Source organism: Wyeomyia smithii, chromosome 1 (genome assembly GCF_029784165.1).
Source record: "Wyeomyia smithii strain HCP4-BCI-WySm-NY-G18 chromosome 1, ASM2978416v1, whole genome shotgun sequence".
In the NCBI taxonomy this organism is placed as follows: Eukaryota; Metazoa; Arthropoda; class Insecta; order Diptera; family Culicidae; genus Wyeomyia; species Wyeomyia smithii.
In genome coordinates, this window is record NC_073694.1 from 66,326,653 (window position 1) to 66,340,154 (window position 13,502).

At 40.7% G+C, this 13,502-nt stretch overlaps 4 protein-coding genes across 9 annotated transcripts in view; 2 read left to right on the plus strand and 2 right to left on the minus strand.

Annotated features, from left to right (window-relative positions):
• Window positions 1–6,038: 6,038 nt before the first annotated feature.
• LOC129717941 (protein misato) lies at window positions 6,039–7,986 on the plus strand. Its single transcript, XM_055668239.1, has 2 exons — window positions 6,039–7,697; window positions 7,758–7,986. The coding sequence occupies exons 1-2, from the start codon at window positions 6,227–6,229 to the stop codon at window positions 7,964–7,966; spliced, it is 1,680 nt and encodes a 559-aa protein (XP_055524214.1). The 5' UTR covers window positions 6,039–6,226; the 3' UTR covers window positions 7,967–7,986.
• On the minus strand, window positions 7,485–10,268 carry LOC129717942 (uncharacterized). Of its 2 annotated transcripts, XM_055668241.1 has the most exons (5): window positions 10,139–10,268; window positions 9,753–9,950; window positions 8,522–9,685; window positions 8,324–8,467; window positions 7,485–8,266 (listed from the first exon to the last, which is right to left on the minus strand). In XM_055668241.1, the coding sequence occupies exons 2-5, from the start codon at window positions 9,813–9,815 to the stop codon at window positions 8,039–8,041; spliced, it is 1,599 nt and encodes a 532-aa protein (XP_055524216.1). In that variant the 5' UTR covers window positions 9,816–9,950; window positions 10,139–10,268; the 3' UTR covers window positions 7,485–8,038. The 2 variants fall into 2 exon arrangements, with proteins under 2 accessions (XP_055524216.1, XP_055524215.1); XM_055668240.1 differs by lacking the exon at window positions 10,139–10,268 and having other exon boundaries at window positions 9,753–10,062.
• A 177-nt stretch (window positions 10,269–10,445) lies between these two features.
• LOC129729554 (zinc finger protein 41-like) lies at window positions 10,446–13,017 on the plus strand. Its single transcript, XM_055688206.1, has 6 exons — window positions 10,446–10,694; window positions 10,750–11,331; window positions 11,395–11,472; window positions 11,540–11,999; window positions 12,060–12,543; window positions 12,605–13,017. The coding sequence occupies exons 1-6, from the start codon at window positions 10,548–10,550 to the stop codon at window positions 12,966–12,968; spliced, it is 2,115 nt and encodes a 704-aa protein (XP_055544181.1). The 5' UTR covers window positions 10,446–10,547; the 3' UTR covers window positions 12,969–13,017.
• Window positions 13,018–13,160: 143 nt separating this feature from the next.
• The window catches only part of LOC129717679 (sushi, von Willebrand factor type A, EGF and pentraxin domain-containing protein 1-like), a 40,825-nt gene continuing 40,483 nt past the window's right edge, over window positions 13,161–13,502 (minus strand). For all 5 annotated transcript variants that reach the window (XM_055667762.1, XM_055667765.1, XM_055667766.1 and 2 more), the window contains exon 9: window positions 13,161–13,448. In XM_055667762.1, the coding sequence (XP_055523737.1) occupies window positions 13,288–13,448 (161 nt within the window). In that variant the 3' untranslated portion in view covers window positions 13,161–13,287. The remainder of the gene's footprint in view (window positions 13,449–13,502) is intronic.

Consider the following 13,502-nt stretch of genomic DNA (forward strand, 5'->3'; position numbering starts at 1 on the left):
GCTAAAGTGTAGTATCTGAGTGCCTGCAATCTGAAGATAGTGAAATTTACTGTGTTTTACTAGTCTACAGTGATTTTTTGCGTTGTAAAATAAGTTGCACCAGCATAATTGTCCGACTCTCGTTACAACTCTCGAAAGGGTCTAAGCTTTGATTTTGAAAGGCGCGCTGCAGAATCCTACTCTACTTCTTAGAGCGACTCTATCGGTTGTTCTTGTTTGGTTCTTTATTCGCAAATTGTTTTAGTATGTCTACCGCTTGTGATCATTGTGCTAAACCGGTAAAAGGTGATGAAGAATCCATCTCATGCATGGCTTTTTGCGACAGAATGATTCATTTAAAATGCACTAGCACGAAATTGAACAAGGCATTTTTGAACATCGTCCATGCAACCCCAAATTTGTTCTGGATGTGCAATGAGTGCGCTAAACTGATGAAATGTGCGCAATTCAAATCTGCAATCTCTTCGTTTGGTAGTGCGATTAATTCAATAACAGAGCGTCAGGTAATCGCACAAGCTGAACTCAAAAACGAATTAGCCAAGCAGGGTCAGCAGATTGTTCAATTGTCGAAACGAATCGCATCTCTCCCTGCAAACATCGGACCCGGTGACTACAGTCGTCCACCACCTCAGAAACGGCGTCGTGACGAAGGTTCACCTATCATTAAACCACTCATTGGAGGTACCAGAGCGGTAAGTGATGGCAATGTTTCGACCGAGATCCTGACCGTTCCGGAGCCAGCTGAGCAGTTTTGGTTATATCTCTCACGTATTCACCCCAGTGTCAAACCGGAATCAATCGAAAAATTGGTTAAAGACAGTTTGAAATGTCATGGTCCTGTAAAAGTAGTACCACTGGTGAAAAAAGGGGCTGATATGAGCAAAATGAGCTTTATCTCATACAAAATTGGGATGGATCCAACCTTCAAAGAAATCGCGCTTCGCTCCGATACCTGGCCGAATGGAATTTCGTTTCGTGAATTTGAGGACGATTCAAAAAACGCTTGGATACCTCGCTTGAATACACCTTCCATCATGGTGCTGCCCGTTCCGGGGTCTCACCTGCCTTCAACACCCTTATCCGGAATTTGTTAATCCAGGATTCGCCAGAACGCATTGCCTGTCGCACCATGGGAGACCCCAACCCGCTCGATCCAGTCCCGCAGTTTATACTTCGACGAAATTATGCTTCCCGCCATCAGAGTCGTTCTGGCGCTGCGCTCGAGTTTGAGGAAGGGGCCTCCCAACTTTTATCCTCAGGCAAGTATACGATTCTTAGCAACTCTTCCATACCTGATCAGCTTCCGTGTTCCAGTTTACCACCTGCCGACTTTTCACCCGACATTGCACTACCTACTAGCGGAACACTGGGATGCACTAGCTCACGTACTATGGAAGTCTCCGACCCCCCCGCCGTAGTCGAGCCTTTCCTGCCTGCGTTCATCAGTCATCCCGGTCCCACGGGCGGTAGCGGGGAACGAGACTTCCAAAACGCTACTCACGGCAAGTACAACTTCGTAACTTCAGTTCCCTCCGCTGATCCGTACTGCTCTTTCAGTCTTCGGCAACTTGACGTCCCGCCGCCAGTGTTCGCAGAACGTAGCCTTGCGGCTGATAACCATTCCTCTGGACTTCGGATTCACTACCAAAATGTTCGTGGACTTCGTACCAAAATTGACGACTTTTTCTTGACGGCTACTGAATGTGACCACGACATTATTGTATTAACCGAGACCTGGCTCGACGATCGTATTGACTCCGCACAACTTTTTGGCAGTTTATTCACTGTCTATCGCTGCGACCGTAATCGTCATAACAGCTGCAAGTCGCGTGGTGGTGGTGTACTGATAGCTGTATCTAAACGCCTTAATAGCTGTGTTGACCCGGCTCCAATAAGTGACACCATTGAGCAACTCTGGATTAGAATCTCAATGCCAACTCGCAGCATTAGTTTGGGAGTAGTCTATCTTCCTCCCGATCGTAGATCCGATATGACCGCTGTCGAAAACCATATCAACTCTATCAGCTCCGTTACCTCTCGCTTAGACCAAAATGATCTATCGTTTCTATTTGGAGACTACAATCAGCCGGGCGTAATTTGGAAACGTGGGAGCGATGGCATTCCTTCAATTAATCTGATTCATTCACGGATATCTGTTGCCTGTTCCGCTTTGCTAGACGGGTTTAGTTTGAACAACCTGACCCAAGTGAACCACGCTACTAACGACTACGATCGTTTACTAGATCTGGTGCTAGTGAATGATGCCACTTAATGTGAACTCACTGACGCGAGTGAGTCCTTACTGCCGCTTGATACAAATCACCCTGCATTAGATATAACGATAGATGTAACTGCACCCGTACAATTTGAGGACATTGGTGACGTTCCATGTCTTGATTTTTGTAGAGCTGATTTTGAGTCGTTAAGTATTGCTTTCTCTCGCATCGATTGGCAATTCTTGGAATCCTCCCCACCTATAAATGATGCTGTTGAGTACTTTAACTGTGCTATCAACTCAGCAATCTACCGTATTGTTCCTCCGCGAAGACCTCTAAGAAAACCCGCTTGGTCTAATCCTCGTCTTCGGCATCTCAAGAAACAGCGTTCCACGGCGTTGCGACATTATTGTAAAGCGCGTTGTCCAATTTCGAAGCATCGATTCAATGAAATCAGCAAGTTATGCAGAAAATATAACCGCTTCCTTTACAAACGGTACACCTCCAGGATGCAGGGTAACCTCAGACGGAATCCACGATTATTTTGGTCGTTCGTGAATTCTAAGCGTAAAGAAGATGGTTTACCAGTAGATATGTTTCTTGGTGATTGTCACGGCAGCACATTGCTTGAGAAATGTACTCTATTTGCCCGTAGCTTTCAGCACAATTTTCATGAGCATACTGCTTCCGACGCCCAGGTTGATACTGCTTTAAGTTACCTTTCTAGAGATGTTATTGATTTCAATCTGCTTGAAATAACAAGCCGTCACATTACTACTGCCATTGATAAACTGAAATCATCCTTCGCTGTTGGCCCTGATGGAATTCCGTCATGCGTTCTGAAACGATGTGCCTCTGTCCTTATTCATCCGCTATGCCTGCTGTTCAATTTATCTCTTCGACAACGCGTGTTTCCCTCCAGTTGGAAATCCTCCATTATGTTTCCCGTGTATAAGAAAGGTGATAGACGTGACGTGAAAAACTACAGAGGCATCACATCTCTCTGCGCATGCTCTAAGGTAATGGAAATAATCATAAACGACGCTCTATTCGACAGCTGCAAACATTACATCACGTCGGACCAACATGGTTTTTACCCGAAACGCTCTATTACGACTAATTTAGCCGAATTCTCTTCAACTTGCTTGAGAAATATGAGTAACGGTGCTCAAATAGATACAGTATACACCGATCTGAAAGCGGCGTTCGATCGAGTAGACCACAGGATACTTTTGGCTAAACTTGGAAAACTTGGAGTTTCGTCTATTCTCGTGCAATCGCTTGGTTCCTACTTGATGAATCGAACACTCTGTGTGAAGATAGGAAGTGAGTTTTCTGCACAGTTCACGAATGTCTCTGGAGTCCCGCAGGGTAGCAACCTAGGACCGCTACTCTTCATGATATTCATCAATGACATTTCTTTGTTACTTCCGGAAGGTTGCCGTAAATTGTACGCCGATGATGTAAAACTCTTTAAAGTCGTGAGAAATTATGCGGACTGCGTTGAGCTCCAGCAAGTGGTGAATATTTTCAGCCTATGGTGCTCTAGAAACCTTCTTTCTGTAAGCGTTCAGAAATGTAGTGTCATCTCCTTCTTATTTGATTATACTATGACCGGTCAGCCTCTATCTAGAGTGACACAAATTCGAGATCTAGGAGTTATTTTGGATACTGCGCTATCTTTCAAACTGCACTACAACGAGATCATCGCTAAAGCTAATCGACAACTCGGATTCATGTTTAAGATAGCCAACGAGTTTCGTGATCCGTTTTGTCTCAGATCGCTGTATTTCTCTCTAGTGCGGTCTATCTTAGAATTCTGCTCCGTTGTATGGTGTCCATTCCACAACTCCTGGATTGCCAGAATTGAATCCGTACAACGTAAATTTGTACGATATGCGCTGAGATTCCTCCCTTGGCGCAATTCCTCAAATCTGCCAGCCTACACTGATCCCTGTCGGCTTTTAGGAATGCAAACTCTTGAGCAGAGACGATTCGAGGCGCAAGCTGTATTCATTGGTAAAGTTCTTTCAAATGAAATCGACGCCCCGGAAATCCTCGGCCACCTGGATATATATGCCCCTGAACGATCGCTCAGACCAAGATCCTTGTTGAACCTGCCTCAACGCAACGCACAATATGGTCAATTCGACCCAATACGCTTTATGTCGGCCAGCTTTAACACAGTAGCAGATGCGTTCGATTTTAATATAACTGGCACAGCTTTTAAAAATAGAATTCGCGTTAGGTAACCTTTTGTGATAGTTTATTGACATTAGTATTAAGTTTTTCATTAATACACACACTCTGTCAGATGGATTTTAATAAATTATAACAATTATAACAATTATAAATGGTTATGTGACTTTTTTATAAATGGTTAGGATACTATGCGGGAAACAATTCGTGTATGGTATTTGTTTATGCGGGTAACGCAATTACTATAATTAAACATACAACACACTTAGATTTTATTGCCGAGAACTCAACAGCTGATAAATTCAGCGAAATGTTCTACAAGTTTTCGGCAGAATTTTCGAGAACTTCGGCAAACGAAACGTCAATACTTACTGGTTTACGGTAAATTGATATATTTGCTGAATGTTCGTCGAAATATATTGCTGACATTCGTTCAAAACTTCGCCGAACTCAATCAGCTGTTGGGAAGTTTGCCGAGATAAATTAAGTGTGAAGGATAAAAAAATCCATGCACGCACAAACGAAGAAACCTGCAACAGAATTGCGCTATCGATAATTTGGGAGAACGGAAACAAAGTTAAAACAGAGTTGCTTGAAATAAAGGGGATATTTTATGAAGCAGAAAGAACGCAGATCATTCCGGAAACAATTGACGGACAGATAAATTGGTTATTACTAGATGCGCAGAATTTTTGGGAAATAAGACACACACAAACATTTTGTTAATGCTAGCTAATGACGGTCTTTAGAAATTAGCAACTGCCGGCGTGAAAAAAAAAAATAGATGAATTGGTAATCCCCAATAGCAACGACCGGTGCGAACATCGGTTGCTATCCAAAATAGCAAAGGCCAGCGTTGTGAAAATAGCAACTCAAATGGCAACTCACCGGTGCGCTTGCTCTAACAAGAACAACGTTGAGCGAAAATTCCGTGTATATTTTCAAAATAAAATGCGTTAAGCATAGTTTACAGTTTAAAGCGAAGTGAAAAATTTGACAAGCAAAGAGCGTAAATTTTTGCTAGCGAAATCTGTCGTGAAATCCCAATTGTGGAACACACAGGTATTTCACCAGCCCGTTGTTTACAGTTTATGCGAAGCGAAATTCATGAGTTTACACTTCGGGCGAGGTGAAAATTGGCCGAAACCGACAGAATATAAACGCGCTTCTTTTTTCACTGGTGTGCGCATGCGGGAAAAATGTAAGCCCGAGTGAAAAAGATGATATCCACAATCTTCGTTTTCGCTGGATCGAACTTGTTTACAGTTCCAAGCGAAGTGACATTTTTTCAGGTTCCATTTTTCATACGCGTGAAATAATGAACATATTCCACATCGCTTGGAACTCAAAACAGGGCTTCATAAATCACTTGTACACTAGCGCCGTATGGTGACCTTTTTGCTACATTTTTTTTCGCAGGATACGAGGTTTATGTCACTGGTAGCGCTATTTGGTTGCGTATTGCTAATAAATACTAGAAACTTTACACAAATGTGGAACTCAGCTTGGACGTCTGGCTGCGGTTTTATTCACTTGGTAATGTCAATGTAACTTGCATTTTAGGTAAACTGATTAAGAGTACATTGATTGTTAAAAAGGAAAACAAATCTCAAGCAACATTTGTGCAGGTGTATTTCGACTGTCAAATCATTCATGAGTGCATGATTTTTTTTTTTTGAAACTACGAAATAATCCGATTGCCGGACCGGTAGCTAAAAAAAGTCGTGATCGTTTCGAGTAATATGTTTTATTCTGGAACAAAATTTTGATTACAATTGCTCTGATTCATTCGTTCATAAACAACATTAGTAATGTCGCGAGAAATTTTAACCCTGCAACTGGGAAACTATGCTAATTATGTAGGAACGCACTGGTGGAATATACAGGAGGCTTCCTTTCGCTATGACCCTACTGCAGAGCCGACAGAAATTGACCATGATATATTATACCGCGAGGGTCAGACGACCAGTGGGCTGACAACGTTTACGCCCAGAATGCTGTTGCTGGATTTGAAGGGCACGTTAAAATTTATGCCTGAAGAAGGAGAGCTGTACGGAGAACATCAAAAGGCACAGTCTGAGCAAATTCTAAGTGAAGTTGCATGGGATCCTGATAGAGTGGAAGTAATCAGTCATAAACTGGCGGAAAAATGCGAATATCAAAAGGATTTACAGTTAGACATAGAGTCGAGTGAGTGTGAGGATGATCATGAAAAAGATTACAATTTCAAAGACACCGTAAGTGATTGGATCGATTATAGCTATTCTAGATTCCATCCCAGAAGCATCAACATTGTGAATGAATATGTTCATTCTAAGGAAGAAAACCAATTCGATACTATTATTAATGGATTGCAACTATGGGGCCAAACGAATCTCGAAGATGAATTTGGAGATAAAGTTCGACAATACATTGAAGAATGCGATAGTTGTCAAGGTTTCCAAGTGTTGTTCGATTGCGTCGATGGATTTGCTGGATTGGCAATTAAAACCCTCGAACATCTACAGGATGAGTACAACAAAACAAGTTTGGTGTTTCCTGTGATTCCTCCAGCGTTACCTAATTTCAAGAATGCCGATGAAACAACCAACATGTCGATTAGAGTAATCAATTCAGCCTTAGCATTTTCAGCGTTAGTGGAGTCCTGCTCACTATTTGTACCACTTTCAACCATGGGTCGATGTTGGAGAGATCTGGATAAACCCCGTGTGTTTCCACACATTTCTTATGACGAAAACAATCTTTATCAAACATCGGCAATATTAGCTACTTACTTGGAAACTGCCTCCCTTAGATACCGCTTAAAGAATCCAACCACTTTGAGCCACCTGTCCAGTCTGTGCAGTGAGCTAACTCCCTATGGAAGGAAAATGGCTGCAGCCGCTTTAGCTTTACCTGTGAGTATGCGTAACTCTGAGGACTTTATAGATTTTCTGGATCGGAACGATGAAGCCTTCTCTGTTCCGCTTACCCCGAATTGCACGATTGGTACTAAATACGTGGTACAATCAGTATGCATCCGCGGTATACCGAAAAATCGTCTAAAGAGGCCACCAACGGCGAAATTTGCACAAAAACAGCAACGAATGGCCGCGTATCGATGTAACTCCGTTAGTGAGATGTTGCAGTTTTATTATCATTGTCAGTTACACGCCAGCTTATCGCATGTAATAAGTTGTAATGCCCCAATGGATTTGAAAGTACCGTTTCCTGTGGAAATATTCGATTCAAGAATTTGTTTCGATGGTTTCCTAAACGAATTCGATCCAGGTGTTAAGCAAAGTATACCTGTAACTGTTTAATCTTACTGTTGATAGATTTTAAGTAATGTTTTCTTTGTAGAAGTCGCTTCGGCACCAATCCTAGCACAAATTCAATCTACAGGTGAGTTGGCAGATACACTTGACAGCCTACATCGCGAGGTCAGTCGTATTAAGTTGGCCAGAATACCACGCTTCGGGGAAAATGGTTTGGAATCGGAAAATTATAAAGACAGCTTAGAACGGTTACTAGGGTTTAAGGAGCGGTATGAAGATAATTATGAACTTTAGTTGAGAATATTCCACAAGCACATGTTGTTTGAAATCATAATTTGAACGATACGTCTTGAAGAACTCCCCCGATTAAAGAAGTGCAGTATAATCTTTGTCAGCCATTTTTAGCCGAGTTTTCCGGTAAACAGTACATCGGGGCATTAGCGAACGCAGAGATTTAACTTCCTGTTCTGAAATTTTAGTCCTGTCGAGAAATGTCTTGCGTAGTTCTAAGGTTGTGATATTCGGAAAACTTTTGCAAATTACATCAGCTATCGGTGGACGACTAATAGGAGGAATAGTGTCGGTTGGTTTGAGCTGCAAAAATAAAAAAATCTTATGAATTGTATACACAAGCAAACTCAACATTCATACTGAATCGATATCCAATATCAATCGCTTTAATGTGGGGCATGGAGGAATTGTTTTATCTGCGTTTAGTCCAATGCACTTTAAACGTAAATCAGTAATAAGGTTAAGTTTGTGAAGTGAGCCGAAGATTGACGTATCAAGTATGGCCTACAATAATTCACGGGTAAAACAAGCACTAAATAAAAACCTGACCAAGTATACCCAATCTACGAGTGCCAATCGTTCTAGACTATGTATGTTGTTGCATATTGCCTGTACAACTCCTGTTTGGTTGAAATTATTGATACCAAAGCGAAAACGGTCCAGAAGCTCCAGAGTGACTAATTTTGGCATTTTCTTTCGAAGTTGCTCGAAAAATGCATCTGGAACGTTGATTCGTATCGACAAGCAGGTAAATTGGTGCAGCATGGAAAAACAACCGGCTGCAGTGATCATTGCCGAATCGACTGTCATCTTGTGTAGTATCAACTGACACAATTTGGGTAGTTTGGATATTATGGCAAAGGCCGTTGGTGATATTTCGTTGGCATCAAAGTTCACAATTTGAAGCTGACTGCAATGGTTTGCTATGGTTTCAAGTGTATCGGAATGAATTACATTACTGAAGAGACTAATTTCAGTTAGAAGACTACAGTTTCCGATAAAATTTCTGATAGTTTCGATGGAAGCGGGTAAACTGATAGGGTAGAGGAGCCGCAGCTTTTGCAACCGAGGAAATTTCTCGTTACAAAATTCCAGTTGATCGCGTTCGACGAATCTTGCATCGATTGATAGGTGTAAAATTTGTTGACGGCAATCGTTGATAATTTTTGGAAATCCACTTTTACCATCTTCCAGTGGTACTCCGATACATTTTATGTTCGGAGCAATAGTAAACCAATTAAACCATTCCTTCTCTAATCCATGAGTGTAAAAACAAATTGTTTCCAGAAATGGTAATGTTGGCAGACGTTTCTCTTCATTGTCTAATATCTCAAAAACTGTTTTGACTTCAAAATTCTTGAGATTTCTAAATCTCTCCATCATTTGGACAAAATAATCAGAAGATATTTCAGTGTGCAGCAATCTCGCATCCTGATCTTGCTCAATACTGACTCGCTTCAAGCTATGTTGAAATTTACCCAAAATTTCCAACAAACATCCATCGTCATCGTCGGCAAAATTGAGCACTAAATTTCGATAATTACGAGAGCTCTTCTCCAGAACTACCCAGTAATCTTTGGCACTATGCTGAGCACAATTTATTTCCAACAGTACGTCCGCGAGAGCTTTTCGCGAGAAAGCAAACAGTGACCATTGGCGACAGACTAGTGAGGCTATTTTGCGGTCCTCGACATTCAGATAAGAAATAACTTTTTCGAAAATCTAAAAGTTACAACATATTGAAAACTGCGTTATGAACTAGAGTGTTTATAACATATTTATAACATACCTCATTTGGAATATCACGGACTGATAGTGTAAAATTACATTCTAAGTTCGTAGTTGTAGTCATATTGTGTTTATACGAGTAGCAAATCTAGTTCAGTCGTTCCGACAGCTGAAGACCGGTTGATATAGATTGATATCAATTGAATGGTAACGCGCATGACTTGTACGTATGTTGAGTTTGCGCAGGCTTGCATGTCAACTAAAGAATTTAACGTTTCTCATTAAATTGGCAAACGTTAACGAAGGAGTTTTTTTTTTGTTTTTCGCTTTTCTACCAAAAGGTTAATAAAAAAATGCCTCGAACATTTATTCGTTTTGATCACACTTAACACGATTAATTCTAGTATCACAATATATTTTACATTTTACACCTTATATTAATCTTACCCGAAAATAAAGGCTTATGCCTCTATTATACATTTCAAGTAGGTCAGTAGTTATCATAACAGACTTGTTTAAATTTCAGACAAATTGGAACATGCCAATTAGTCATCATACAATAAACTAAAATTGTAATTTGGCTTTTCAAAAAAAAAAAAAAAAAAAATCAGCTAAATTTCTCCTGATTTAACCTAAACTACAACACGAAAGAATAACATATAAATACGATAAATACCGATGCAATCATTATTGACACATCTCTTTTTCATCCTATCTGTTTTCCCCGTTTTCCCCTATGTCAAAATCAAAACACCACCATGCTATGTTTGTAAATAAAAGCATCGTAATTATTCTACAGTGAAATTTATAACTCCCTTATACTGTTTGGGTTGGTTTCTATTGTAAATCAATTGCAATGGGATCGGTTTCAGTTTACCCGGATGAAACTAAACGCCCTCGTTGCAGACTGTGCTTCCATGCTGGTGAAAACAAACAACTCATAGAGGTTTTCACTAAAAATCAAGACATATCGAAACGAGTTATGAGTGCATTAGGAGTGAAGGTTTGTGATTACTCGTCCTTTTTTGAAAGTCCGTGATTTATATTTAAAGTTGCAGATCAACCGGAGCGAGAAGCACGCTAGAATATGTACCGTTTGCGAGACACTCGTTGATATAATTCAGAGTTTCCAAGCGGTCTGTAAGCAAACCAATCAGCTGCATCACGAACGAAAAGACTTTTTGCTGTATGATTCGTTTTGGAACGCACGAGAGCAGGATGCCGTAAAAGTAACAGAAAAAATTATTTTAACGCACCGCTCAGAGGTGGACAAAACATTCAGTGGTACAATTATTGTTCCAAGAACGGTAAATGATGAGCTTGAAAGACCGGCCCATCAATCTCAAATATTAGTGGAGGGAATAGCTCACACTAAGATGATCAAAGAAAGGGTGGAGGAAACACAGGTGGAAAATGTGCCTAATGAAAGGCTCAAAACGGAAATGGTTTTTTGCGAATCTTTGATAAAGGATGAACCCCCAGATGCGAATGTTGCTAATGCAGATTTTCATCCTGAACTGGAAGAAGCATCAGCTAGTGGTGATGAATTTTTTGGAGACGATAACAATGCAAATAGTGATTCTGGGTCGAATAGTTCCGAATCTGCATCTTCAACGATACGTGATACTGCCAATTGCAAAGTATATAACATATACAAGAAACTAGAATTCAGTAATTTTTTTGAATGATTTTATTTATTGCAGAAGAGGCAAACACAAAAATCTTCTGAGTCACCACATGATAAATGTACTCGTCTCACTGAAGAACCGGAAAAAAGCAACGTAAGTGCTGCTATTTCTGAATAACATTTCGAAAATTTAAGCTAACATAATCCTATTTTTATTATAGAAAAATTCAACTCAAAGACGAGCAAGTAAAAGAAACATCAATCAAGAAGTGTCAACTCCGTCAGATGACGAACGAGAGCCGAAAATTCCCGGTAAACGGGGACCACGCCGTAAAAAGGTTAGAAAATCGGACCCCAGCGTATGTGACATTTGTGGCGAAACTGTGGCTCACTTTGTCAAGGAATCCCATCGAAACCAGCATCTTGGTGTTCGCCCGTACAAATGTAACTATGACGGTTGTGGTCGGTCCTATTTTTCGCAGAATGATCTGCGCACTCACAGCAAGCGACATCAAATCACGTACCACGTTTGCGAAATATGTGGTAGAAACATAAAGGGGGTCGAATGGTTCCGACGACATGTTAAAACTCACACCGAAGGACCACAGTTTACTTGCGAAGTGTGCGGAAGCAAATTTCGCAGAAAAGCCCAATTGCAGACACATATGGTTACTCATACGGGTAAGTTTATAATATTGGAAAAAGAATGTTATAGAAAAACACTTTATTTCTGTTCAACAGGTATTACACCCCATGAGTGTGACATTTGCGGGAAAAGGTTTGCTCTTAAGTACAACCTGGATGCCCATGTTAAACGTCACCAGAAAAGAGATGATAATGAGAAGGGATCCGAAGGAAAAAATGCAACAGAAAAACGCACGTGGAAATATTATGTAAAGTCTGATAACTCTGGCAAGAAACATCACGTAACATGTGAAACATGTGGCAAATTAGTTCATAAGCGTGAAATCGAGGGACACGTAAACAAGCATTTGGGCCGCCGCCCATACTCTTGTGATGAGTCGGGTTGTACGCTTGCTTTCTACGGTTTGCGGGGAATCAAAGAGCATAAGATGGTGGTTCACTCAGACAAAATTCTTCGTTATGAGTGCAGTATTTGCAATAGGTCCATTAAAGGGGCTGGTACATTTAAGCGGCATGTGATGATGCACAACTCCGACATGAAAGTTGAATGCCAACACTGTGGGAAAAAATTTACTTCTAAGTAAGTTGATTTAAGTTAGCTTTTTTCACATCATTCATTTTAGCTGTTTTTTTTTCAACAGAAGTTATCTAAAAGCTCACGAGCAGAAACATTCAGGCGAGCGGCCATACGTTTGCGAAATATGCGGACGATCGTTTGCCATGAAACCATGCTGGAAAATGCACATGAAGACTGTCCACAACGAGAACAGACGTGAACCGATGCGAGTTCGTAGACGCGAAAAGGAGGAACAAAAACGACGAACGGGATCGGTGGGTAGTGAGTTGCTACCAACTGAACTGCTTCCTTCGGCAGTAGACATTCCGGTTAGCTCGCAGAGTGCCAACCAGCTTCAGTATCGGCATACAATATTGATTTCATCACATGTGCCAGAAACGCAAAACTTTCCATCGACTGATCCGGTAAGAACTGATTATTCCTATTAGAATGTATGTTTCCTGATATTAAGGTCCACTGTAAGACCATTTTACTGTATGCGTTATTAGTGTAGAGTCAAAAACATATTCGAATAACCCTGTTATTGTGATACGGATGGAGGCCTGTTCAACCGTGAGCATTCCAGGATCATCAAAGCGTTTCCTAGCATATTCGGATTTACGAAAAAGAAAACTACTACCTCACCTTGAGTATTACTATTTATTGCTGTGAATGACGTTACTGTATGTCAAGTCTAAGCCGTTCTATGCTACTTAAAACTGAGAAAAACATTCTAAATGAGAGTATTTGGTCTATTTCAACTTTGGCTCAACAATTACTAAAAGCATTCCATTTACCAGTGGATAGGCAGGTAATTTCAATCAATTGTTTGCCTTCACAAAGTATTCTCAGTGTCTCGCCAAACTGATAAGAAATTCCAGAAATAATCTTCGATGTGCTAGATATTTTTGGTTTTCCGCATGATATTTCTACAAGAAAAAAACATCAATGAAAGCTGTTACCATTAAGATGCAACATCAGTT

Coding starts and splice junctions, on each gene's coding strand:
- LOC129717941 (XM_055668239.1), top strand. CDS start 6,227: ATGTCGCGAGAAATTTTAACCCTGCAACTGGGAAACTATGCTAATTAT. Junction 7,698..7,757: donor CGATCCAGGTGTTAAGCAAA/GTATACCTGTAA, acceptor TTTTCTTTGTAG/AAGTCGCTTCGGCACCAATC.
- LOC129717942 (XM_055668241.1), bottom strand. CDS start 9,815: ATGACTACAACTACGAACTTAGAATGTAATTTTACACTATCAGTCCGT. Junction 9,686..9,752: donor TCCGTGATATTCCAAATGAG/GTATGTTATAAA, acceptor TGTAACTTTTAG/ATTTTCGAAAAAGTTATTTC. Junction 8,468..8,521: donor GATTGGCACTCGTAGATTGG/GTATACTTGGTC, acceptor GAATTATTGTAG/GCCATACTTGATACGTCAAT.
- LOC129729554 (XM_055688206.1), top strand. CDS start 10,548: ATGGGATCGGTTTCAGTTTACCCGGATGAAACTAAACGCCCTCGTTGC. Junction 10,695..10,749: donor TGAGTGCATTAGGAGTGAAG/GTTTGTGATTAC, acceptor TTAAAGTTGCAG/ATCAACCGGAGCGAGAAGCA. Junction 11,332..11,394: donor GTGATACTGCCAATTGCAAA/GTATATAACATA, acceptor TATTTATTGCAG/AAGAGGCAAACACAAAAATC.